Genomic DNA, 27,698 nt, shown 5'->3' with positions numbered 1-27,698 from the left:
AGGCAGGGGAGAAAGTCTGGAGACGAGTGTTGAGGGAGCAAGCCCCCAGTGCCTGCTGTACCGCATCCATCCAGTGAGCATTTCAAGGGTGGGGGAGCCCCCAGGGCTTGTTCAGTCCTCCAGCTGAAAGTCTGAAGAGCTGAGAAGGCCCGGGATAACTGTGATGGGGAAGCAGGCCTTCCTCCTCATCTGGGTCTAAGAGATCACACTGGAGGAAAACCTCCTTGGGGTTTTAAGGAGGGATGGCTTTCAGTCCCAGCGCATGCTTTATTTCACAAACCTAATAACTGTTAATAATAATGAAAGATAATAGTAATAGTCAAAGGGACACCGTCTTAACATTTATTGGGCGCTGAGTGTGTGCCAATCCCAGGGATGTGAGCCGTGCACCTACTTCATGTCAGCCACCACAGGAGGGGCAGATGCTTCCCCCATTCTATAGGTTAGGGAAAGTGAGGTTCAAGTAATTCATCTGAGGTCTGATGGCTGGTGCTCTTAGACCCATATCTGGGTACTTTGCAGCATGAGCTCCTCACCAGATGGTTTCCTACCTCCTTAACACGCCTTCGTATACCACCACCACCAATAATGAGGCCAGGGAATTCTTACTGGGTGCTTCTGTTGAGTAGGCACACTTCTTAAATATACTATCTCAGTGGTCCTCCTAACAACACTAAGAGGTAGGTGGTGTTACAGATGAGTAAACTGAGGCTTAGAGAGGGTGAGTCATTTACTCAAGGTCACCAAGGATTGGAACCCAGGTGGGAGTCTGAGCTCATTGTCCCCATACTAGACTGCTGAGCAACCCTCAGCATGCAGCAGGTGAAAAAAAACCTTTCACCTGGAGAAGACACATGGTTCAGATTCCAGGGAGTCCACAGGAGGAAAGCCTTCCAGAAGTCAGAGTTGTTGGTCTCTCTCAGACTCAGAGTTGCAGCCCTTTCTCATCAGAGGCACCTGAGGGATGAGGCCCCCATGACTACCATCTGTAGGAGAACACTCCAGGATCCATTGACCCCCCTTGGCCCCTCTCTGACTGGGAAGGTTGACACCACAGAGTAAACCTTGTAAAAGGGTCTTTTGAACAGAGGACTCACCACCTTCCCTGCAGGGAGGAATTGTAGAGTGGTGAGGAATGGTGGGACCCGCAGGATGTCCCCTTATTGCGGGACATGGAGTTTGGCAGTGGCATGAGTCCAAGTGGACCAGATGGTTGTCCACCTCTGAATGAGTCTATGTAAAAGTCTAGCTTTTCCATAAAACCAGAAATGGGTTCATTAAAACCAGAAGTTTGGTGCTGGTCCCAAGCAGTGGAGCCTAATATTGTCAGCTTCAGAACAAAACCACAAAGGCTGATAGATAGAATTCTGCTCCTCACACTGTTCTAATCCAACAGCCAAAGCTCGTGCAAGATGTCCTGAAACATGCCCCACCCCACCAACAGCTCTAGCCTTGTGCTAGAATGTGGCTTGTCCTCAAGTGTCAGGGCCCTGGGATCCCTTACGACCTGTCTCTACTCTGAAACTACCCACCTGTGAGAACGTGGGCCCCCCATCCCTGCCAAGCTTGCTTGTCACACCTTCCTTCTCTTGGGGGGTCCTCACAATGATAAAGCCACTTGGTTATTTTCATGCAGTGGATGCTTACGATCTGTTTTGTTTTCTAAATTCCACATATGAGTGAAATCGTATGGTATTTGTCTTTCTCTGACTTAAAATGGGCAGTTGGGGTGAACCTGTTTAGATGAGACTCCTAAATTGAAGGCCGCTCACATCTCTTCCACTTCAGCCTGTCAGAGGGGCCAGGCTCCTGAGCCACAGAGCAGGCAAGCCTAAGGGGATGGGTGGGCATGGGTCTGGGGTGCTGTTGGCAGGAGGACTGGAGTAAGGTAAATCCTGGGGACCAGCAGGGCCCAGAGCATTCCAAAGGGAGGTTATGAAAACCAAAATGACTTTCCTTTCTTACAAACAGTGTTTGATCTTGTCCAAATGGAGTCGTGAATAGGGATTAGACAGATTTTAAAATAGGAATTTTTATTCACTAGAGGTTTAAGATATTTCTGAGTAGTTCTTAGAACAAGCCAGAAGCCATAAGAATTAAAAATGCATTCTACCCTGGAAATCCTTATTTCCCTTCTCTATCTGCACATCCCTGTACTTTTCCCTTTTCTGCCTGCACATCCCAGATCCCTGATCCCTCTCTCTGCAATAGAAGCTGCTGTTGAGTCTCTTGTGAATCCTTCCAGAAATTTCTTGGACATATACAAAACTATAGACCCTTTTCTTGAAGTAGACATTACACTTGGACACATGGGTCTGTACTTTGCTTTTTCATTTTTTGGTACCTCTTAGAGATAAGCTACTATAGAGCCACCTAATTATTAAGTGGCTGCCCAGGATTCAGGTTCGTGGACATATGATGGGTATTAATCAGTCCCCTGTGGACTACTTGGTTGCTTCTGGTCAGTGCAGCAGTGAGCAGCCTCATGGATGTGTCTCGGTGTTCATGTGTGTGTTCCTTCACAGAAGGTGTTCCTAGATAGAGCAGGGTTGCAGGCCAGCCACACGCCGACTTGGGTAGATAATGGCCCAAGAGGGAGACGGGTTATACCACCCTCAGCTGTGTGTGAAAGTGTTGCTTCACCAACACTGTGAGCCATCCATCCATTGGGTTGTAGCCGGGCCAATGGATGAAAGTGATTTTACACACATATCTTCATCGGAAGTGAAGCCAAATGCTGTTTCATGTGTTTACAAGCCATTTTTATTTATGTTCCTATACATTGTCTGTTTATTTCCTTTGCCCACTCTTCTGTTGGATTTTTGGTGTTTCTTACTGATTTGCACTGTTCTTTACATATGAAGGAAATTTGCCCTTTGATTTATATTGTAAAAGTTTTCCCCAAGCTACCATCATCTTTTGATATTTTTGCATTTTTAAAGTTTTCATTTACATCCCAGTTCACTCACATACAGTGTTATAGGTTTCAGGTGTATAATATAGTGATTCAACACTTCCATACATCACCCGGTGCTCATCACAAGTGCATTCCTTCATCCCTATCACCTATTTCCCCCATCCCCTCTCCAACCTCCCTTCTGGTAACTATCAGTTTGTTCTCTATAGTTAAGAGTCTGTTTCTTGGTTTGCCTTTCTCTCTTTTTTTCCCTTTGCTCATCTGTTTTGTTTTCTAAATTCCACATATGAGTGAAATCATATGGTATTTGTCTTTCTCTGACTGACTTATTTCACTTAGCATAATACTCTCTAGCTCCAATCTGCGTCCTTGCAAATGACAAGATTTCATTCTTTATTATGGCTGAATAATATTCCTGTGTGTATATGTGTGTGTGTGTGTGCGTGCACTTCCTCTTCTTTATCCATTCATCAGTTGATGGACATAGTTTGGCTATTATAGATAATGCTGCTACAAACATTGGGGTACATGTATCCCCTTGAATTAGTATTTTTGTATTCTTTATGTACCCAGTAGTGCAATTGCTGGGTTGTAGAATAGTTCCATTTTTAACTTATTGAGGAACTTCCATATTTTTCCTTTGCTGAAAAATACATTTTATTTTATTATTATTATTTTTTAGATAGAGAATGTGAGAATGAGCATGAGTTGGGGGGAGGGACAAAGGGAGAATGAGAGAATCTTAAGCAGGCTCCATGCTCTGCGCAGAGGCCCATGTGGGGCTCAATCTCATGACCTGAGCCAAAATCAAGAGTCGGTCACTCAACCAACTGAGCCACCTGGGTGCCCCTCCGTATTTTTACTTTGCTGAATATTTTATGTAGTCAACTGTATTCATCTTTTTCCTTTGAAGTTACTAGGTTTTTGAGATTAGTATGACCTTTACACTCTTTTTTTTTTAAGATTTTATTTATATATTTAGAGCATGCAGGAGTGGGGGGAGGGGCAGAGGGAGAGGGAGAGTCAGCACCTCAAGCAGATTCCATGCTGAGCGTGGAGCCAGTTGCAGGGCTCGATCCCATGACCCTGAGACCACGATCTGAGCTGAAATCAAGATTTGGACACTCAACCAACTGAGTCACCCAGGCACCCCAACCTGGACACTCTTACCATTATTTTTTTTCCTTCTAGAACTTTTATGATTTTATTCGAATGAGTTCCATATTTAATTTATCTGGAATTTATGTTGGTATATGGGTCCAGAAAGAATTACATTTTAAGCATTTTCTTCGAAACAGCTAACCATTTGTGCCAAAACTATTCCATGAATTCTTCCTTCTCTGATTTGAAATGCTGCCTTTATCACATAATACATTGTCATTTACACCTAGGTCTGTTTCTGGGTCTCCATTGAGGTTCCAGAACCAAGCTGCTTTATGTAACTGGGGATTTATAGTGCATTTTACTACCCGGAAGGCTAATGTCTGCCTTCTGTCACCGTCATTCCTGTTCAGAACTTCCCTGGATCCTCTTATGTATTTATTTTTCCATAGAACCTTTAGAATTAGCTTATCAGTTACACAATAAAAATTCCTATTGGCATTTTTATTTGACATGCATTACATTTATCTTTATGTTAGTGTATGGAATGGAAGAAGCCTCTATTTGAAACCCCGGTTGGGAAATCTAGGCCCTGCTGGATCTCTCTGTCTCTGGCCAACAGCCTCATAAGTGAACTTGGAAGTGGAGCCTCCCCTGTTCTAAATGGCTGCAGCCTTGGGAGAGTCCCTTGAGCCAGAAGCGCTCAGCTCAGCTGCACCTGGATCCCCCTGCCCACAGACACTAATAAATACTTCTTGTTTTCAGCTGTGAAGTTTTGGGATAATTTGTTATGCATGTATATAGATAACTAATATCCTATATGTTTTTAAGATAAAGCGTGTCATGATTCATACTGATTTTAAGATAAAATGCATCACGATTCATATTGTCAGGACTATAGGGTTTTTACATTCGTACCTTTTTCCTATGCTCCAAATCCCCATCCTCAAGGACACCAACATAATTCTGCATTTGTTTTATTCCATCAATCATACAATAGTCTCAGAATAACAAGACCAAAATCACCAAGGACATACGATTATTACAGATACAATTCAGGATTCATTTGCATTGACTTTGGTCTTCAGAGGATAACCCAGGAGGGATGGACTGTCAAATTACTGTGTCTTAAAATCGTTCAGAATAGTTCTCTTCATTACCATGTCACAACTGCATACACGTTTAGATGCATTTTTTTTCTTTAGGAATTTTTTTCATTGAATTTTGTTTTATAATTATATAAAATACTTACATGGTTCTGAAGCCAAGTATAGAAAACAGGGTGTATGCAAAGGCGTCTAATTTCTCACTCCGTTACCCCGCCTCCCAAATCCTTTCCTCCTGCTAGAGATAACCAGTTTTAACATTTCACATATTTTTAGTATCTTAGGTGAATCTTCCCCCTTTTTAGATAAATGGTAATGAGTTAAAACCCTTTTCTCCATCTTCCTTTTTTAAAAAAAGATTTTATTTATTTATTTGACAGAGAGAGAGAGCACAAGCAGGGGGACGGTAGCAGAGGGAGAGGGAGAAACAGGTTCCCCACCAAGCAGGGAGCCCAATACTATATGGGGCTCTATCCCAGGACCCTGGTTCATGACCCGAGCCGAAGGCAGATGCTTAACCCACTGAGCCACTCAGGTGCCCTCCATCTTCCTTTTTACACTTAACACTAACCTCTGGAGATTATGCCAGAGTTCTACACAATGCAGGGCAGTACGTGGAAGTGCTCTGTGCTGTTTGGACGCCCGCTGTGTAGTTGGATGTCCTCTGTGCAGGAGCATTTGGGTGGTTTCCAGGGTTTTGCTCTTAGAAATAGTGCTGCAGTGAGCAGCTTTATGCCTGTGCCTTTTCCTATTTTTGGCCAGTTTTTGTATTCATTCTGCTCTTTCTCTCAAGTCCAAGGTTATGCTTAGGACCCGCCTTGGGCAAATCTGTCCACTGTACTGAGCTTGGCATTGACCTTCCTTGACTCTTTCTCTTCCTCCCAGCAGCCGGTGACTTTATCTTGCTTGTTGGGTGTCTAATATTCCACACTGTGGAACTTTCAGATCCTTTCCTTCAGTGATGACCCAACCTGTCCTGCACCCCCAGGCAGGGCCTCTCCCCAGTTAATGTTCTGAGGCTCTGGTTTCTCAGACAGCATCTTCTCTTCTATAGCAGCCTCCTTATTAGGGTCACCTTTAACAGGGGCTTCCTGGAGGCACGGCTCAGCCCACGGCAGCGTCGGCCACCTGGCTCTGGGACAGTCTGGTGTGGTGGCCATGGGGGGTGGCATTCAGGGCAGCTGGAGCCCTGCCAGAGCCCAGAGACCACGCCCCAGATCTGCTGGTCGAAGGTCTGACCTGAGGTCCAATTTCACGACTCAGATTCATCTCCTCCTGCCTCCTCACCTACTCTTGACACACCTTCCCTTCCCTGCGCTCATTTCGGTGGCTTGCCTGGCGCGTGGCCTCGGCACTGTGCCTGCTCTGAGCCCCTGCTCCCTGTCCTGTCCCCTCAGAGCTGTGGCCCCTCCTCCCAGCTGAGACCAGGTCCCCCTCTGCACTTTTGAACCTCACCTGCACTGATGTGTGTGTTTTGTCTCCTGTATCTTCTGCTGGCTTCTGAGAGCATCTGTCCCAGCCTGCATGTGTCCATCACATGCAGCCAGCTCTCTGCTTTCCTCTTCTAAACCAGACTTTGGGAACGGTCGCTTCATTCCATGCACCTCCCCTACACGCCGAAGCCCTCTGGCTGGCTCTCTGGGATCACTGCTGGCTTCCTGGTCACTGTGCGCCAGGCATGTGAGGGCTCCTTTCTCCTCCTGCCAGCGTGGGCACCCCCTGGGCACAGGGTGTTGCAGCTCAGCAGAGCTGGGTCCTGGGACCCCTCCCCACCCAGCCGCCCCGCACCCCCCCCCCCCGATGATTCTTCTATGTCTGCAGCTTCACCTGGCACCGACGCGTGCTTTATCAGGACCCCTGAGTCCAGCTCCCTCCTGAACTCCTTTGGAAGTCTCCCAGGTTCCTGCATCTAGACTCGTCCAGAATCCCCATCCTCACGGCCAGCCCCCTCCCAACGTACCCTCCCCATAGCTGCAGCTTTGTCCGTCCAGTGGTACAACCTGCTTTCCAGCACTCCTCCTGTGGAATTGAAGCTCCAGAGTGGATGGATCCAGTCTGTCGCTGTCTCTCGGGTACCATCATTGCCCTGGTCCACATCATCACCATCACCACCACCACCATCATCATCACTCACTCACTCACTTGCTAGGATAGCTGCAGTAGCCTCCCAGATGCTCTCCCTTCTTCCCCTCTGTGGTTTACCTCTCTGCGGCCAGAGTTGCTTTCTAAAGACAGCTCGGGCCACTTCCCTGACCACTACCCTGCAATGACAGTCCATGGTGTAGCCCCAGGAGCCTCCCCTCTGACCAGCATTCTCTCTGTGGCCTCAGCTTGTTCCAAACGCTGGCCCACCCCATGCACCTGGGCAGTTTGCACATTTTGGAGCTTTTGAAAGGTGCTGTACTCTGTCACCCCAGGGCCTTTGCACCTGCTCTTGCCTGAGCCTGGAAAGCTCTCTTCTCCTTTACCTCTGTGGTTTTTGGATTCCTTTGCATCCTTTGGTCCTCAGCTCAGAGAGCAGCTGCCCCCAGATTCTTCTCAAGGGCAGACTCCCCTGTTGCTTCTTCACTGGCGCAGTGTCCTTCCTTCATGGCATTCACCATGTGCCATCTTGATGCATTTATTTGGGGACTGTGGGACTAATGTCAGCCTGTGAGCTCCATGTTTTCTGTCCTTGTGTGAGGGCTCAAAAATCCTTATTAGCACCTGAATCAGTGGTGGTGGTCTTGTGCAAAGTCATTTGACCCCATGGGAACTGTCCTTATTTATAAAATTGGATCATTGAGATCTGCTTCACGAGGTGGTTGAGGACCGAGTAGAACTAGATCTTTGTTACATGCAGAGGTCTGGTGTGTCAGGGCTGGGGGCTGTACTCAGCGACCTCTCGGATGCACACTCATACGCCCGTCCTCAAATGTGCTCTGGCTCCACCCAGCCGTCCCCCCCCCCCCCCACCATACACACACACCAGACATGGAGAGGCAGGCACACGTCTTGGAATTAATGAGATCACCTGGATCCAGACCACTTGTGGGAAGCCTCTGTCCACCACCCACCTTTAGGATAATTCCCCCAAAGATGTCAGGGACAGGGGCTCCAAGGCATGACTCTGTGGGACCTCCCACCCCTTCCCTGCTCAGAGAGGTCTGCAGGGCTGAGACTTTCTGACAGACGTTTCAAATGGAGGCTTCCTCCAGGAGGAAGGAGTCTGGTGCACCCTATTCTTCATGTCCAAACTGTGCAGATACGTTCTGCATGCTGATGTTTGTACGATCCATATCACAAGAAAACAAAAAGGAGAGATCGCTCTCTGCGGACGTAGGATCGCCTTTAAGCCTGTCTTTGTTCTTTTGTCGTTCTGTCTCCCTCTGGTGGTCTTGGCATAAGGTTAGTTCAAGAGTTGAGCCAAATAAGAACAATTTATGCCCAGACATGAAGGACCAGCTGCTATAGTATTGTCATGAAGCTGTTAGATTTTTGGTTCTGAATTTCATGATTGGAGTCGAGCGCGGTGTCTGTGAGCCTGAAATACCCGCCTCCCCACGCTGACTACTCTCCTCTGCTTCCTAATAAGTGTGCAGGTGGGAGTGGGTCTGACAGGCAGGCAGGATGCTGGAGGTACCGTTTTTGTTTTGTATTGTTTCCTTTTTGAGAAAAAGAACAAGGCGGGAATGACAAGAACCTCTGGCAGAGATGGGCGGCCGAGGTGGGCATCTTTTGGAGTTGTAACAAAGACCGAATCTTCCACTGGCCTCTTCCCAGGGAGCAGGCGTCCATGGGTGCTGGTGGTGGGCCCCACTGCCCGGGATGGGGTGCCCCTCACACACAGGAGTCTGTGCCCCCAGATCTGGTGGGACTCACTCCGGGGGAGGGGGGAGTTGGGGCCAGCTTTTAACATATCTACTCAGGGACATAGATTGAAACAGGATACGAATTTCAGAAAGGTCTGGCAAGCTGCCCAAGGTCACCCTGGGAAGTGGCAAGGAGAAAGGCAAAGGACAGTGGCCTCAGAGGGTAGGAATCCATTCAAAAGGCAAGGCCTAACCTCCCACCCCCAGGGACGGGTTCCACGGACTGCCGTTCGACTCCTACCCCACAGTTAGGGTGTGAGGACCCTTGGCCGGCGCCCAGGCCGTGGGTGCTGGCTGAGGGTGTGGGCGGTGTGGGCGAGCGTTACCCAGGGCGGCTGGGACCACTCGGACCACTCGGACTTTCCTGCAGAACACAGCGGCACCATCTACCGGTCAGGAATGGTCACTGCAGGGAGGACGGGGGCTGGGGCCCTGCTGTGGGGTGACAGTCAGCAAATCACAGGCACTTGGAACCACACTCACTGGAGAGAATGAGGCCTGAGGGGAAGATGGCTGAAGATAGTGAAAATGGACACACTGCAGTCAGAAGCCCTGAGGGGCAGGGTGCCACCTGCCTTCCCCTAGCGGTGACAGGTGCCAGGGGGCCCGCCGTGCACACCTGGGCTGCTGATGGATGGGCAGGGAGGGGATCCTCCCTCCACGCCCCTCCCCATTCTGCAGCCGTCCCCCTCCCATCCCCTACTCCCCTCCCTTGGTGCCGTCAGCCCTGGCCAGCTGGAGGGGGTTGACCTCTCCAGAGCGAGGACAAGTGCCTGAGATGGAAGGAGCAGCCAGGAGTCTTGCCCCTGGGACATGGGGCTTTGTAAAGAGCCAGCTCCGCCTGAGAAAATAGGCGCTGGCCTGGCCTCTCAGCGAGCTTTGCTCCTGAGATGACAGGGGAGTGGGGGAGTGCTTGTGTGCTGGAGATCAGGTTTGTCCAGAGGGGTGCTCTTCAGGTGACTGGGGTACGTGTGTGATGCAGATTCCCAGAAGCCACTCCGGGTCCACTGAGGCAGAATTTCTCCGATGGGATTGGGGCCTCTGCAGGCTCCTTGGGCTCTGAACACGATTCCAGACACAGAGGAGCTGCTTGGGATCTTCTTCTGTCCCTCCTTCCCTGACTTCAGCTTCAGGTGTTTTAAATGACCTGCTACCTCCCACTGCCCCACGGGGTACTGGGTTTGGAAGAGGTTTGCACTAGTTTGTGCCTGCAGTGGGGGGGAGTCCCCACATCGGTGATGGTGGAGGCCGCCATCCAGGATGTGGCTGCCTTTGGGTCTGGCCCCTGCTTTGTCCCTTAATATCAGCATGACCATGGCGTCCCTTTGTCATCTGAGCCTCAGTGAGCTGTCACGCCACGTGCCCACAGGCCATGTGAGCTCACTCACTGGCCTCGGACCGGGCTGGGACAGGACTGGGACTAAGGCAAGGAGGTGCCCTCTCTCTAAAATACTCATGAGTATTTTAATATTGCAACAAGCATTTGGGGTATCCGTGAGGGGCAGAGGGGGGAACGGACTGTTGCTCCCAATTCTGTACTTTATATGCTTTTAGCATTTATGAAGCTCATCCTATTAATCTTAGCTTTGCAAAAACCCTATGGAGATAGAAATCAGGAGTTCCCCTTCACCCCATTTCGCTGGTAAGTAAATTGAGCCACCACCCAAAAAGAGAGAGAGAGATGACTATCCCAAGCGCACAAAGCCTTTTCGAGCAGGGCAGGTGGAAGAGCTCAGACTCTGGCTGTGTCCCTGGATCCCTGGGCAGGCTTTGTGGGACCCTGGAGGGCTGTCCCCACCTCCCTTCAGACATTCGGGACCCTGAGAGGGTCCCCAAAAATACTCCTTTTCAGGTATCTCCTTTTGCATTATTTGGGTCTGTGCTCACCTTGGCTTCTGAGAGCGGCCTTCCCTTTCCTCATCAGATCCGAATGCGTCCCTGTCCCCCCTCACACCAGGTTTGCTTCCTGCCTCTTAGTTCTCATTGTCTGAAAAGACCTTGTTGGCTTTGTTTACCCAACTCTCTGAGAGAGGGCACCTCCTTGCCTTAGTCCCAGGCCTGTCCCAGCCCCCACCGACTGTCCCTCAATGTTTACGGGTGGAAGGGGGAGGGGCAGGTGCCTTCCCTCTCTGCAGAATTGAGAGGGACAGTCCGTTCCCCCCTCCGCCCCTCACAGATACCCCAAATGCTTGTTGCAATATTAAAATACTCGTGACAGTAGTAAATGGCTTGCTGAGCCCTTCTCCGTGCCTGGTCTGCTGCTAAACTCTGTCCCTGCCCTCACTGCATCCTGTGTGGGCCCTGGGGTGAGCGGTCCCGGGGTCAGAGGCCTGGGGAGTTGCAGGCTCTGAAGTGGGGCCCCTCTCCTGGTTGGCACTTCTTGTCTTCGGTCCTCTGAGAGGCTTGCCTGCAGCAGTGGGCTCCCCGTCGCTCCCCCCCCATGAGGGTGCAGAAGCTGGTCACAGAGCAGGGCCACACTCCGGGGGTGCGTGGTGCCGGGCCCCCTGCTGCCAGGATGACCTTCCTCTGGGGTCTCAGCATGGGCTTTGGAACTCCTCTTTCTCTTGTTTGGGCTTGTGGTAATAGAGGGGCTTTATTCCCGTGATAATGTGAAGTGCCTGCCCGTGGAAAGCACCTCATTGTATCTGCAGGCCCTGGTGCCGTGGTGGGCACTCCGTCTCGAATCCCCAGTGGGGGCACAGGCCCAGTTCGGAGGTGTGTCTCTGTGGGGTCGGGGCCACGACCACTGCCCCTGTGTGAGAAGCTCTGCGGACACTCATGTGTACCTACATGGGTGTGTGTGCTTGAGCATGCGTGTACGTGGCTGGGGGTGGTGAGGGCTTGTGGACCCGTGATGGACTCAGTGAGGTGAGAGGCTCTGGGAGGAGCCCTCAGAGTCTACGGCACTGAGGTCCCCCCACCCCGGTACCTGCGGGTCCCACCAGAGCCAGCGCCGACTGGAGGCCAGACTGAGTGGTCTGGGAGGCTGGGTAGGCCAGGCTACAAGAGAAGGCCCCATTATCCCACATGGCCGCTTGCTCGGACCTTTGGGGAAGGTGGCGGGGACAATGAGATGAGGACTGCTTGATCTGAACATGCATTGGAGTCATTGTGCTTTTCTGGGGTGTCTTTTAAACACTGGAAGGGTGAGCTTATAAACCTGCCAGAAGCTAGGGTACCCCTGGGCCCTCCAGCCCACCTGGCCCCAGCCCCCAACCTCCACCCCCAATCCCTCCCACCACCAGCCCTCAAGCCCAAAGTTTACCTCCCACCAAGGCCCTCATGCCCCCTTCTCAAGGCCACCTGTACCCATCCCCTCCCTTGGCCTTCACTGAGCCCCGAGGCTGTGGAGCCCTTTGACCACCATCCCTCTGCTGTCCCAGGCAACCTCCTCCAGATCCAGCAATGTCGGCCGGGTGGGAAGAGCTTTCGCAGAGAAATGGTTGTGGTGGGGAGACCACGCAGAGGGGCAGCTCTCCCCCTCCAGACCTAGGCCCTACTTTCTCATGTCTCTCCTCCCCAACCCAAGGCTCTTGAAAGGACCCCTTCACTTAGTTTTCTGGAGCAGAAGATGCTTCTTTCTTCCAGACACAGATGACAGAGTTGGGGCTGAGTGAGGGGCTTCAGACTTGGGGAAAGGCTTTGCCAGCAGACTTGGAAGTCATGGGGGTGTCCATCTATGGGGGAGGGCCAGGGAGGCCCTGAGGCATCAGTGGCTTCTCGGACAGGGCTGGGGGTTGAGGGATGGGGCCTTGGGCTTGCTTCCCTGAAGGTTTGGGAGAGGCTTCCAGAAGTGTCATCCAAGATCCCTGGAGCAAACCACCTGAGCACCCAGGAGGAAGGGGTACATCCCATGGGTGCTGCTGGGGAGGCTGTCAGGGTCAGTGGGGAGAAAGAGGGGTTTCCCCAGGGCAGTGGTGTCATGATGGGAGGACCCCACACCTTCTGTGGGGCATGACCTGGGGCATTCCTAAGTTGGGACCTGCCGGGGCCCGTTACTACTAACGGATTCCTTTCAAACCTCAGAATACTTATCTTGTTCTGAAGCACTTTATAAAATTGGCTTTAGTGTAGGAGCCGTGGTGCTGGCGTGAAAGAGATGGGAGTAGACCCCAGGTGCAAGTCTGACATGTGAGCCCCTGGGGAGGGGTCTTCAGGCAGACAGCTGAGGCTAATGGGACACACGCTATGACCAATTTCAGAGCTTTAGTGGAAAGCACGCAGAGCTGAGGCTTGTTCCTGTGAAAGCCTAATGCACAGGCCCCCTCCCAGGCATCTCACCTTGGGCCATTTGAAGAGAGTTTGAAGAGAACTAAAGTTTCAGAGAGTAATTTAGAAAACCTGCCCTGGATCCAGGGGCGGCCAGTGTCAGGGAAGCTGCGTGTTCACTTCTTGGGGTGACAGTCTGCTCACGGTGGGCCCCTCACTGAGCCCCCAGTGCCCGAGCAGCCTCGGGTGGGCATGCGGGCCGGAGCTGGGGCCCCAATCCCTGGGGGTCTGCTGATGACGGGATGACAGAGCCCAGCAAAACTGCCCTTGTCCCCTCACACGTGCGTACCTCTGAACAGGAACACTGTGTTTGGGGGCTCGGGGACTCCTGCCTCTCTCCTGAAAGAATGAGAGGCCCCATGCTGTTTAGAGCAGGGGAGGCAAAAAGATCAGATTTCTAGAAGGACCCTCTCATGGCAGCATGGGGAGTGGTCTGTGGGTAGAAGGTTCAGGTCTTTGTCTTGTTGCTCTAACAAAGCACCAGAGGCTGTGGGGTGTATAAACAGCGGAGGATGGAAGCCCCAGATCAGGGTACCCACGTGGTCGAGTTCTGGTGCGAGCCCCCTTCTGGGTGACAGACGGCCGCCATCTCTGTGTCCACATGTGACAGAAAGCAGGCAAGGGTGCTCTCCGGGGTCCCTTTTATGAGGGCACAGACCCCATTCCTGAGGGCTCTACCCCCTGACCTCCCAGCTCACCTCCCAGAGGTCATACTTCTAATACCATCCCATGGGGGGTTAGGGCTTCCGCAGGGATTTTGGAGGGACCCAGACAGTCCATTGCAGTTCACACGGGCTAGGCGAATGCCATCCTTGGGTCCAGGATGGAAGGAGGCGGTGGTGGTGGCAGAACTGGACAGAGACACACTTGGGATAGGTTTGGTGGCAAATCGGAGGGACAGCCCTCGGGGATGGGCTGGATACGGGGGTGAAAGCCTGTGTAGCTGGGATGGGGGTGGGGTCTGAGATGAGGAACTGGGCTCAGTGCCTGGATGGAGCTTTGCTTTGGGCACATCGAGAGGGGGCCATCCCAGGGAGCCAGCAAGTAGGCTGTTGAGTATGTGGGGTTGGGGTTCAGAGAGCCACGGTGTCCTTTGCCAGCACCGAGTCCACAGAATGCCCGCATTCCATGGCCTCATGGAGGAGGATGAGCCTGCAGGGAGCTGAGAAGGAACAGCCAGAAAGGGAGGAGGAGATGATGACCACAGGCCCCCTGACGTGAGGGTACGGAGGTTGCGCGTAGCGTTCGCTTCGGTGGTGTTGGAGCGGGGAGGCAGCGGCCAGGTGGGGACATGCTGAGGAAGGGGTGCAAGCCAGACAGGCAGTTCTTTCTAGACATTTGTCCTCCAGAGGGAGGAGGGAGGGGGTCCACGGGAGGCGGGGATGTGGGGAGGGGGGCTTTTGAACCCGCCTGGGGACACGGGAGGATATTTAAGAGCTGTAGGAAGACCCAGCTGATATAGGACTTGGTTCAGAGAGGGATGGGGTCGCAGGTGACCCTCCATCCCCAGCGGGGACCTGCCACACGGGGAGCGGAGGTGATGCTCTGTCGAGTACAGCCAAGGGAGGGGCAGCTGGAGGTTTGAGGAGATGGGGGAAGGTATGAAATGGTGCTTGCCCAGAGGGAGAGGGGGCACTTCTCAGGGGCATCTTTCGAGGTCACCAGCAAGTTTTGAGGGCATTTTGGTCCTTGAATTTGGAATGGAACCAGTCTGCCTTGTTGGGCGGCTCTGGCTCTTTCCAGCTGCAGGCCTGCAGGTAACAGGTGGTTGGAGTTGTGCCGAGGCCCTGGGGCCGACAGGTGGGGCGGGGAGTCGAGGGTGTTGGGCAGATGTTATGGGACTGGTGGAGAGCGGCATCCAGACTAGGCAGGTTGATGCCTTTAGCAGCAGAGTGGGTCAGAGGGGAGAACACGGAACAGCTAGGTGGGGGGGGGGGGGGGGCAGGGGGGACTGCTGGTCATGGGGACCGGGGAGCCACAGGACAGCCAGCCCTGTGGACCCTGGAGTGAGGGGGAGCCTGAGAGCCAGAGCCAAGGTCCCTCAGAAGGAAGGGTCTGGCCGAGGGGTGGGCAGGGAGAGAGAAGAAGGCAGTGACACGGAAAGGAAGGCCGAGCGATGGTCTATAGGTTAGACTGTGGACCCAGGGCCAAATTCTCCCAGCCACCCGGGTCCGTGCATGAGGTTTTCCTGGAGCACAGCCGTGCCTGCTCATAGACAGATGGCCTGGGCCTGCTTTTGTCCTCTGGATGCAGAGGTGACTGGTTGCACACAGACCGCAAAGCCTAAGATATTTTCCATCTAGCTCCTCGAGGAAAGGGTTTGCTGACCTTACCTACAGCTGCCTGTCCAGGACAGGAGCCACTAACCACATGTGGCTATTTCTATGTAAATTAATTAGATTGCATAAAATTTTAAAAATTTCCTCTTGCAGTAGGCCCAGTTCAAGTACTCCAAAGCTGCACGTGGCTAGTGGTTCCCATATTAAACCGCACCAAGCTAGAACATTCTACATCGTGGCAAAAAGTTCCACTGACAGCAGTGATCTAGAGGCAGCGGGGGAAGCAAGGACCATGTTACCCAGTGGTGTATGGGATGAGGGTGTATGGGATGTGTGTGGAATGTGGGGACCCACCCAGGTGGGCATGTGACAGGACCAGAGCCCTACAGTGCAGAAATGGAAGAGAAGGCCCCATAAGAGCTAGAGGGTAGTGGGCAGTTTCTGCTCCCTGCCCTGAGTCCCAGAGGGCTCTGGGGCAGGCACAGAAATGCTGTACGGTTTGGGAAAGCGCGTCTCTGGGATTGCAGCATGTGGTTTTCACCTTGGAGGCTGAGGTGCCCTGAGTGACAACTGCCCGAGGCCCTGGAACTGTCCTCCTGAGCCATGCACGTGGACTTTTCTGGCCTGGGTGTTGATTTTGCATAGTTCCTCGCACCACACACCGTGCGGGATGAGGGAAGGAGACTGGCCTCCTTCTGCAGGCTGCAGATGGGCGATGGGTCAGCCCTTCGCCTTTGTCCCCTATCCCCGCGGCCTTGTTGCTTTGTCCTCTGGGAGGATGCTAACTGTGCCCTCATCAGTTCCAGGGCCCTGTGAACCAGAAGACCTCATTGATGGGATCATCTTTGCTGCCAACTACCTGGGGTCCACCCAGCTGCTCTCAGAACGTAACCCTTCCAAAAACATCAGAATGATGCAGGCGCAGGAGGCTGTCAGCCGGGTCAAGGTACTGGTAGGCGTAGCAGAGCCCTGGTTCACTTTGGGGGAGGGGGCACTGGAGTGGGGGTGGGTGACCCCACAGCCCTCAGCACGGAGAGCAGGAAGGCCTGAGGCGCCTGGCGAGGCCAAGCGCGACTTTGGCCTGTCTGGAAGAATGCTGGGGTCGGGGGCAGGGGCAGTTGGCTCGTTCACGAGGAACCACCACCCGGCCACCCTGAGTACGATTTTTAAAGGCGATTGGTCCACAGCATTCCACTCATAAAACATGTTGGGATGGAGCCTCAAGTCCCATTTTGATGGTATGTGTGTCTTTGGCACCAAAGTGCTTGCAGAATGGGAAACAAATCCCATGTGTCAATTAAATTCATGACCTCAAGAAACACTATGATGTGCTCGCTGCGCTGGGTACACATGGAATCGCCTGGTTGTGAACAGTGGGTGCAGCCGGGCAGGGGGAGGATGAGGCCAAGTCCGCAAAGCTAATGGGGTCCAGGGAGAAGGGCAGGGTGGTCCACGGAGGTGCCCCCTCTGGGCAGGAGGGGGTCCTTGGATGCTGCCAGCCCCTGGGGCTGAGAAACCACGTCAGGCCCTTCCTCTGTCCTCATTGTGCACCGACCTCCTTTATGGAGGCACAGGGGCCTGGGGCACGAGCCCATGGCGGCCAGGAGAAGAGAAGCGCAGAGCCTAGGGCCCTCCTGCCCCACACCCAGTCCTGCTCCTCTGCCTGAAAGCCCGGCTCTCCTCTGCAGACCAGTGGCATTGCTCCGTCCGTCCGTCCCCAGTCTCGTCCTCGCAGATCTGGGGGGTGGTTGGTGATTCCCAGCGCTCGAGGGACGCGTGGGGGTGCTTCTTGTGGTCAGTGTGTGTGCTCGTTGACATGGCAGCCACCCACCCATCCTGCCCCTGCAGGGGGGCTTCCCCTGAGCACAAGGTCAGAGTCCCAGGGTGTTGACACAAGACCAAAATAACTTGGCCGCCCGTCCTTCTCTTCCTTTCGTTCTTCCTTTATCCGTTTTTCTTTTCTCTTACATGCTGCTCAGAGGATGCAAAAGGCTGCTAAAATCAAGAAAAAAGCGGTGTGTAGGGCTGAGGGGTTTGCCTGGGTTTCTGGGCCTCATCCTGTGCAGTTTGGGGGGGGGCGGTCCCGTTTGTAGGAACATACATCATGTGGCAAACAGCTTTTTCCTCTTCCCTTGGTAGATAGACTTCTGAACAAAACCACAGACAAGTTTTTAAATTTTTAACCACCCACTTACAGAAGAATCTCATCATTGCCCTTTTTATAAATTTCTTGTTTAGTGTCTCCTGTGCTAGAACGTGGTTAATGCCGCGATATCACTGTTTCACACAGACGTTTTTACGGGTGACATTTGATATGATCATGTGACACATTTAGCACTTAGGCCTCCTGTACAAAATTAATTAAACTGTTCTGATATTTAAAGACTCATTAAGCTTAATTTACTAAATCAGGATGATGGTGAGAAGGTCAATTTGCCCAGGAGATGCGTTCCCCACTGGAAAGAGTTGCTGCAGGGCATCTGGGTGGCTCAGTCGGTTAAGCATCTGACTCTTTTTTTTTTTTTTTTAAAGATTTTTTTATTTATTTTTTGCCAGAGAAAGAGACAGCGAGAGAGGGAACACAAGCAGGGGGAGTGGGAGTGGGAGAGGGAGAAGCAGGCTTCTCGCTGAGCAGGGAGCCAGATGTGGGGCTCGATCCCAGGATCCTGGGATCATCACCTGAGCCGAAGGCAGACCCTTAACGACTGAGCCACCCAGGCGCCCCAAGCATCTGATTCTTGATCTCAGCTCAAGTCTTGCTCTCAGGCTCGTGAGTTGAGGCCCTGCATTGGGCTCCACGCCCAGTGTGGAGCATACTTTAAAAAAAAAAAAAGGGTAGGGGAAAGTTTCTGCAGCATGAGCCAACATTAAAAAAAATCAAGTTGACTTCCAGTCATTTGTTTGTAAACCTGGTCATTTAGTAAATGCTGGGTCCTCCCAATACAGGAAATCTCAAATGCTCGGGGTCAGAAGGCACTGATTTGGTGCAGGCTTGTTGCTTAAACGGCAAGAGATTTAGTCCTCCATTCCCCACCTAGAAAACCATTTTCTGTCTGCGTGGCCACAGGAGCCTGTCTGGGCGCTCCCTTCCTCCTGCGGTGAGACTTCTGTCCCTGTGATATTTGCTCTTTGCCCAGTGGTGTCTCCTTGGATTCCTTGCGCTGTAGGAGAGGAAGGAACTCACCCATCTCCCTCTGCCCAGCGAGCGTTCTGCTCGGTGCCTCCAGGCAGCGTAGATGGGCCTGGCTTTGCAGAGCTGTAGTTGGGGTAGGCTTCCCCCCAAGGGAGAGGGGCGCCTAGCCTGCAGTTTGCCCAGGGCACCCCTAGGCTGCCCAAGCACCAGGCAGCTGGAGCGGGGCTCTGTTGTACGCCGCAGCCCGGTCCTCGGTCTGCTATCCGGGGACCCCAGAGGGGCCTGGAGCGGGTGCATCCAGCTCGGAGCAAGCCTCTGCAGCCTGCTGTAAACCTGGAGAGCTGTTCTTCCCTGCAGGCAAGGAGATGTTCGGGATCGTTGCTGAGGGCCCCTTTTCTGGTCTGCTCACATCTGGCCAGGCAAGTGCTGAGAGGAGGGTGCTTCACGAGTCTGGGACCAGGAGGAAGCAGTGTCCCCCGCACAGCTAACCTGCTGGTGACTATGGGGTCATGGCCCCCCCATCCGCAGACATGCCCACCCTCTTGCCTGGTGGCCCTCTGTTGGATTCCTGCTATTGACACTCCCCCTTTCCTCCAGCAGAGCGTATCACGGGGCAAGCTTTGCTGTTCCCTGTTGCCGATCAGGTTTTGGCTTCATCTGTTCACCCCCAGTTTGAGCCCGCTCAGCTTCACGTTTGTCACTCTTCTCTCATTAAGTGCACAGGACTCGAGTTTCCTCCAGAAACTGTCACGAAAACCAAGTCCACCTGCAACTTACTTTCTTTTTTTTTTTTTTTTGCTTCTGGCCCAACCTACTTTCTCAAGCAAGAGGGTTTTGAGGAACAATCCTGTAATATGTAACGTTTAAAAGCTTGTGGGCATACACTATAATCCGGTTTTTCAAATAGAGAAAAAGTAGTTCCTCTACATTCCTGCAGACTGTTTTCAACTGGGTAATTTTGAACTCTCTTCTCTTTTAAAAGCAGTTAAAAACAGTGTCACCTCATGGTGGGCTGGAAGCCCCAAAGACCTTTTCTCTTGAAAACTGAGCTGCAATACAAATTTATCAATATTATACAGGGCCTCTCTGCGACTCTGGTTTCTTGAGGAATTGTCAGCAGGGGGATTTTAGATTTCGGATTTTTTAGTGAGGAATTAAATCACAGTTTCTGCTCTTTTGAAGTGGAAGATATGCCATTGTGGGCCCCCAGTGACCATAAAGAATTTCTTACCTCAGTGGGTAAACCGGAAGAGTTTGTATCTCATTTCCACTGTGCAGTAGTAATTAGGATTCCCATGGTTGTAAAAAGCAATGAAAATCTGTCTTGGTTTAGAGCAGACCCTGAATACATAGTTCACTCAGCTTCTAGAACATTCCGTGGACACATAAGTAATGGCCATGGGATGAACACACTCCAGGAGCTGACAAAACAGGGGCGTTTGTGTGACAGCTTCTTCTGGTTTTTCCCATGTTGCTGGGAGGGCAGCACTGAGTCCTGTTGGGGTCTTGCTTCCCTTAGGGTTTTTGGAAGATCAGCATTAAGCCTGCTTGGGGGTTGACATAACTAGGACTATTTAAATCAGAAGAAGATGCTGACGCTCTAATCCATCGTCTTTGAAAATTCCTTCCCCATTTCCTGGGGATATTTGGAATCCCAAATCCCGGAAACGTATGTAGCCCGAGTACACAGATCCTGTGCCTTTGCCGAGTTTGATAAGGGTTGGCAGGCAGGCCTCCTTTTTAGGGAGTGGAGGGGCTGCGCTTTGGATGCTGGGACCCAAGACCCCAGGCGTCTGGCCCCCCTCCATGCTCAGGCTTCCGGAAGCTGTCTCCTCCCTCCTTCTTCACGCCCTGTGCTAACTGCCTTTAGAACTCACTTCGCTAAGGATTGTGCTGGAAGGCGGCATGCAATTTAGATTTCCCATGGCTGCTGCAAGCTGGAGTAGCATTTCCCTCCAGGGGCGCTCAGGGTCATTAGTAAAATTGTCAGGCCTTTGTTCAAGTTAGTTTTTTTTTTTTTTTTTTTTAATTTGTAACAGTATCCACTGTCCTTTCTTAGAATTCGGAGGGGGATGCCCAGACTCTGACCGAAGTGGATCTCTTCATCTCCACCCAGAGGATCAAGGTGTTAAATGCGGACACACAGGTAAGCGTTTTAAAGACCGCTGTTTAAAATCATGTACTTAAGCCCCTAACTTCCCACCTCAGGGACTAGAGGAGAACGAAGTCTGGCTGCGGGAGAACTTTCCCTCTGGGAATGAGCTGAAGGGCTGTCCCCCAGGACAGTTGCTCCGGACCCCCGGTCTTGAATGAGTTGTGGTTGTAGAATCTCGAGCGAGCTGCAGGGGGCTGAGGAGCACCAGGCTGGGAAGAGAAAAGCCCGCGGTGTAGGTTTGCCGCAGCTGGGATTAAGTAGGCAAAATGAAGGGGAAGGAGCGGGGAGTCGGAAGCTGTGTGCTCACCATCAGGATTCTAGAAGGGCCTTCCTGAAACCTGTGCATGCCAGGCCTGGGGAATCGAGTGGGAGGGTGGAGATGCCGTGTGAGCCCTCGGCCCTCTGAGTGGGTGGTCTTCCAGCAGGGGTGGGGCTGTCTTAAGATTTTCTACCTGTGAACCCTGTGCTGTGGTCAGGTTCTACTCATTTTTCCTGGGCTTTCATCACTGCTGTTGGTGGAGAAGACAGATCTGTGAGGAACAAGTGAGCCGAGGAGAAGGAGGGAGGAGGCCAGGGGCATGGGCCAGAGGGAGGGAGGGGTCGGGAAGGCCTCAGGCAGTGCTGTGTCCTTGAGGTTTGCTGAGGGAGAGGGAGGCCCCACTGTCCCTGGGGTCAGACCTCCATTCCTGGGCCCGTTGGAGGACGGAGGACGGCCAGATGCTGGAGTAATGACCCCTTTGCTTCTTTGTCATCAGCAAGTAATCTGTGTGCTGACACTCCGGATGTGTGGGGACCCTATTCCCCAATACCCATTTTGCCTGCAGGTTTTGGCACCCAGTGATCATCTTGCTTGAGTTGGTTCCAACACCGGAAGTAAAAAAATGGTGCATTTCCTAATTATCTCATGCTCTCCACTTTTATTATCAGACCTTGCCCCGTGCAGAAGACTTCTTGTTTCTTTCTCTCTCTCTTCACTGTGGACCGATGAATTTTTTTAACTTGTGTTTTAATTATTATCCTCATTATTCTTTTTGGCGCTCTGGTGATCCCCAATTCAGCCAGAGACCTTTAAACTGGGTCCTGTGTGGCTTTGACATCTTCCCTTTAGTCGCTGATCACGTCCTTGCTTTCCGAGGTGGTGAGGCATTCCGAGCTCCCCTTACGCTTTCCCTGCCCCAGACCTGGAATCAGCCGTTTCTTCGAGGAGCTACACACAGTTCCTTTTCGTGGGGAACAATATTACAGAAACAAAGACCTGGGTGCTGGCCGTGTTCACCGTCGCAGGGGTCTCCTTGTTCCTGGGCCCTTGCAACAAACAGAGCTAAACAGTAAATGTGTTTTATTTATTTATTTTTAATTTTTTATTGTTATGTTGATCACCATACATTACATCATTAGTTTTTGATGTAGTGTTCCATGATTCATTGTTTGTGCATAACACCCAGTGCTCCATGCAGAACGTGCCCTCTTTAATACCCATCACCAGGCTAACCCATCCTCCCAGTCCCCTCCCCTCTAGAACCCTCAGTTTGTTTTCCAGAGTCCATCATCTCTCATGGTTCGTCTCCCCCTCCGATTTCCCCCCCTTCATTCTTCCCCTCCTGCTATCCTCTTCTTTTTTTTTTTTTCTTAACATATATTGCATTATTTGTTTCAGAGGTACAGATCTGAGATTCAACAGTCTTGCACAATTCACAGTGCTTACCAGAGCACATACCCTCCCCAGTGTCTATCACCCAGCCACCCCATCCCTCCCACCCCACCCCCCACTCCAGCAACCCTCAGTTTGTTTCCTGAGATTAAGAATTCCTCATATCAGTGAGGTCATATGATACATGTCTTTCTCTGTTTGACTTACTTCGCTCAGCATAACACCCTCCAGTTCCATCCATGTTGTTGCAAATGGCAAGATCTCCTTTTGATGGCTGCATAATATTCCATTGTATATATATACCACATCTTCTTTATCCATTCTTCTGTTGATGGACATCTTGGCTCTTTCCACAGTTTGGCTATTGTGGACATTGCTGCTATAAACATCGGGGTGTACGTACCCCTTCGGATCCCTACTTTTGTATCTTTGGGGTAAATACCCAGTAGTGCAATTGCTGGATCATAGGGTAGCTCTATTTTCAACTTTTTGAGGAACCTCCATACAGTTTTCCAGAGTGGCTGCACCAGCTTGCATTCCCACCGACAGTGTAGGAGAGTTCCCCTTTCTCCGCATCCCCACCAACATCTGTCGTTTCCTGACTTGTTAATTTTAGCCATTCTGACTGGTGTGAAGTGGTATCTCATTGAGGTTTGGATTTGGATTTCCCTGATGCTGAGCGATATTGAGCACTTTTTCATGTGTCTGTTGGCCATTTGGATGTCTTCTTTGGAAAAATGTCTGTTCATGTCTTCTGCCCATTTCTTGATTGGATTCTTTGTTCTTTGGGTGTTGAGTTTGATGAGTTCTTTATAGATTTCGGATACTAGCCCTTTATCTGATCTGTCATTTGCAAATATCATCTACCATTCTGTCGGTTGTCTTTTGGTTTTGTTAGTAAATGTGTTTTAAAATAAAGCCCGGAGTTCATACTTGTACCGTTGTCTGCAAGGAAGACGGCTATGCCAAGGGCATGTGGCCAGCAATCAGGAGATGCCGAAGAGCCATCCCCGACAGTTCCCCATCTGGCCCCCCCTCCCAAAAAGTGGCTCTTGTGGTTTGAAACCAGCCCCCCAGCCTTGGCCAGGAAACAAATCAGCTCCTGGAAGACAGACGTGGGGTAGTATCTGCTATGAAAATGGATTCTGTGAGGAAGAAAAGGGGCTTCCGAGGTTGCAGAAGCAGCCAATTTTTCTCTTGTGGAAAAAGCACAAAGGCAATAAAAGACCAACTGATGAGTTTCTCAGAGCCTTTGTGTGCAGCCTTGTTAGGTAGGGGTCATGCACACGACGCTCTGTCAGATGACAAAAGCCATCAAGAGTAATGGACCTGCCAGGAGCCGAGGGAGTTGAAAGGCCACAGAGACCCATCCGTCAGTCAGGGGAGCTGCCTCAGTGTCCCCTGACCAGGGCCTGCACTGCTTGGGCTCCCTGGGAAGAACTCACCTTTGGAATGATGAGCCTTCCTCATCTGCTAGGGAAAGGCACGTGCCTTGCAGGGAAGGGACCCTTCTTCAGAGCCACAGACCGCCTCTGATCGGGTGGGGACAGGCTTCACCTGCTGACAGCCTCCCCACTCTTCCTCCAGCAGGAACCAAGAGCTCTCCCTGACGTCGTGCCTCCAAGAGCAGCGGGAGGGTGCTGTGGGGCGAAGGTAGATTCACCTTGACTGTGCATCACTGCCCTCAAACGCTCTGTTCCCTAGAGCAGTGATTCTCAACCAGGGTGATGTTGTTCCCCATGAGGACATTTGGCAGAGGCTGGAAATACTTTTGGTGGTCACAACCTGGGAACGGGGTGATGGCTACTGACACCTACTGGCTTGAGGCCAGGGATGCCGCTAACCATCCTACAGTGTACGGAACCGCCCCTCACAAGAAAGAAAGACCCACCCCCCAAAGATCATTAGTGTCAAGGCCAAGAAATCCCGGACTTGAGTGTTTTTTTGATGGCTTGTTCTCCCTAATGTTTCCTAACCTGGATCCCCCCCACTCCTGACAGGAGACCATGATGGACCACGCCTTGCGCACCATCTCCTACATCGCAGACATTGGGAACATCGTGGTGCTGATGGCCAGGCGGCGCATGCCCCGGTCGGCCTCTCAGGACTGCATCGAGACCACCCCTGGGGCCCAAGAGGGGAAGAAGCAGTACAAGATGATCTGCCACGTGTTTGAGTCCGAGGACGTAAGTAACCGCGCAGGCCTGCCACGCCCCTCCCAACGGCCCCGACTTCACCAGGGCTCCGGCGGCATCCCAGGCTCTTTGGAAACCATGTCTCAGGTAGAAATCCTGTGCACCAACATATATGTTTCCGGTGGAATCAGTGGGGTTTTCTTCTAACACCCGAGTTTGCAGAGATAGGGAACATAGTTTTACTTCACTTTATGAAATACATCCTTCGGGCGCCTGGGTGGCTCAGTTGGTTAAGCGACTGCCTTCGGCTCAGGTCATGATCCTGGAGTCCCGGGATCGAGTCCCGCATCGGGCTCCCTGCTTGGCAGGGAGTCTGCTTCTCCCTCTGACCCTCCTCCCTCTCATGCTCTCTGTCTCTCTTTCTCTCTGTCTCAAATAAATAAATAAAATCTTTAAAAAAAAAAAAAAAGAAAGAAATACGTCCTTCAGGGCTGTTCATAAATTGAACCGTAGTTAAATAGGCCAGGGGCGCTATCTGAAGAAATCCTTTAACACAATCTTTTTCTCCTAGAACAGATTACTCCCTGACTTTTCTGTGGTTAAGATGCACATTTTCACACGCCAGGCTTGCGCACAAGGAGGTAACTGTGCCCGAGGAACAGCTCTGCTTTTGCTCATGGCCATTTTCATGTTGGCATTTAAATACTCCAGACTTGCTGAGAGACCATGATCCCTTTGACTCTTTCCTTCAGTGGGCTGAGAGCATCTTTCTGAGCCTGGAATTGGGAGAAGGGGACCAGAGAAGGGAGCAGGGGGCTGAGTGGTGAGCGAAGGGGACAGTGGGCCAGGTCTCTCTGCTGCCCCCTGGCGGGCAGATCTTGCGGGTGTTGCCAAAGTAGAATTTTGAAAAACCATCGCTTCTCCGTGAATACTTGGAAAGGGGCATTCTTGTTCACATATGGACTTGCAGGGCAGGGACCTGAAGCAGAAGGGAATGGCCCCCAGATTTTTATATTTGAAGGCAGGGCTGAGGGATGGAGGTAGTCATCCTCTTGCTAAGAAGTTGAAGTCATCTAGAAGTGCTTCGAAACGATGGTGTATTGATGGGAGAAGAGAGTGTGTGCTATGCACACACACATTCTTTTCCCCACGATCCAGATCTCCGTGGGCACCCGGATGGGCACTTCTGCGTGACTCAGGGCATGAGGATGACTTAGAGACCTGGTAGGGGGAGATGGGCCCTCGGGAATGGCTGTGAGTGATGGGCAGGGTAAGGCCAGTGGCAAAGGGTACCAGCCCCTGTGGATGGCTGCGGGCTGAGGGCTAGAGTCAGGGGTGCTGCTGTCTGGGGGTGCTGCTGTGGCCCCCCTGTTCTCCATGCAGGGGGAGATAAGGCTGAGGGCCAGCGGAGGTGGGTGTGAGTGGGACTCTGAATGGCCCTTGAACGAGTGAGGGAAGGACCCACCCGGTGGGGTACGGAGGGGTGGACCCTCAGAAGCTGCCCAGAGCGTAGGACCTGGATGGTGGCTCCATCTGGGGGGGGGCTGCTGGGGACAAGTAAGTGATCCGAGGGTCTGGTGACAGCAGACGGAACACCCGGAGAAAATGCAAGGTGGCATTAAGGATAGCAGTGGCTCTTTCTGAGACTCAGTTTCCCTCTATAAAATGGAGCTCAGGCACAGCCGGGCTGAGGCCAGGGTAGATGAGCCACACGGGCGAAAGTGCTGAGGCAAAGCAGTGCTGGGGTATGGCAGCTGCCCTTCCCCCGCCTCACCTCCTGCAGGAGGCCTCCTCTGAGGGCCAAGCTGCCAATGGCCGCCCCTCTCCGAGCCCCCTGCGCTCCCCACTGCCTGCGCGGGGCTCCTGCCCTCACAGCACTGAACACCCACAGCCCTGGCTGTGAGCTGGGGGGCAGGGGAGCCCCCTTGTCTGCAGGGCTGCCAGTGTGTGTCCCCCAGGGCAGCTGGAAGGGACACCGGGACACAGGGCGGATGGGGAAATGGGAGACCGTCACCAGCAGTTGGGGGGGAGATGCCAAGGGCTCCTGGATTGCACCCCAAGGAACCCAAGCATGAATGGCCTCACTGTCCCCAGGAGCTCCTATGGGTTGCGGTGGGGCGCCCAGGCAGAACCCCAGGCAGAGTCCCAGGGCATCGGGCAGTGCCGCCAGGCTATCCATGCAGGGGTGAAGGGAGCGATGCTCTCAGAACTCCTCCCTGTCAGGGGACCACAGTCAGCTGGGGACAGACCCGGCGACCTGGGGACAGCTGGCAGCAAGCTTTGGGACCACAGTGGGGCAGGGCAGGTCCTGGGGTCCCATCCCCTGCCCCCTCCCTCTTCCGGCCTCTTCCCAAGGCCTGACTCCCAGCTTTAGCCAGGGCCCTGGCTACTGCTCTGCTGCTCCTCGGTGCATCACCTTGGGCTCCCCACCCTCCAGTCCACACGTGTCCAGGCCGGGGTGTCTCCCGGTGGCCTCTGGGCACTGCAGCTCTGGCCAATCCGCCCTAAGTGGCGTGGCCAAAATGCCAAAATGCTGGTCTTTGGGAGTGAGCAGGGCTTATTCCTGCCAAGTGAACATCGGCCTGTCCTTCCTGTAAACTCTTCCGGGCCCAGTGTGGGAGGGCAGTTCAATCAGACTCCGTACCTATTTTGGGAAAGCCTTCCATACTCCGGCTCTGCCTTTATCATCCAGCCCAGCCCGCTTTGGTGCAGAGACATACTCATTTGTAGCACTTAAAGCATGCAGTGTGTAGAGGAAGGAAGGGATTTAGGCATTTAGGTCAAATCCTTGGTTTTACCATTTTCTGCTCCTGAGGTTTGCAGGGGGCACCCATGCAGAAGGCCCCTTTGATGGCTATTGGGAGGCAGGGGGCGGCAGGGGGTAGAGCAGCCCTGGGGCTCCCGCAGTCAGGGCTGGGTGGGGAGGAGGCCCTGCTGGGGGCCAGGCCCCTGGGAGCCCTGTTGCTCTCCAGGGCCACATGCTTGCCAGAGTGCTTGGCGTCCTTCCGGGAGCTCGGGACTTTAGCTCTTGCCCCTCAACCATCCCCTGTCTGCACACTGGCTGGTGACAGGCGAAGCCTGGCAGTGACTTTTCAATGTCC

At 52.5% G+C, this 27,698-nt stretch overlaps 1 protein-coding gene across 2 annotated transcripts in view; it reads left to right on the top strand.

The window, feature by feature from the left end:
* APBA2 (amyloid beta precursor protein binding family A member 2) overlaps window positions 1–27,698 on the top strand; it is a 238,780-nt gene that overhangs the window by 196,203 nt on the left and 14,879 nt on the right. For both annotated transcript variants that reach the window (XM_064570021.1, XM_054513367.2), the window contains 3 exons: window positions 16,324–16,469; window positions 20,716–20,802; window positions 24,463–24,648. In XM_064570021.1, the coding sequence (XP_064426091.1) occupies window positions 16,324–16,469; window positions 20,716–20,802; window positions 24,463–24,648 (419 nt within the window). The remainder of the gene's footprint in view (window positions 1–16,323; window positions 16,470–20,715; window positions 20,803–24,462; window positions 24,649–27,698) is intronic.

This window comes from Mirounga angustirostris, unplaced genomic scaffold, assembly GCF_029215605.1.
Source record: "Mirounga angustirostris isolate CCGP_5_RB_7025 unplaced genomic scaffold, mMirAng1.0.hap1 SCAF_9, whole genome shotgun sequence".
NCBI lineage: Eukaryota > Metazoa > Chordata > Mammalia > Carnivora > Phocidae > Mirounga > Mirounga angustirostris.
Note: the sequence above shows the minus strand (reverse complement) of the source record. Positions and strands in the feature narration are given on the sequence as shown.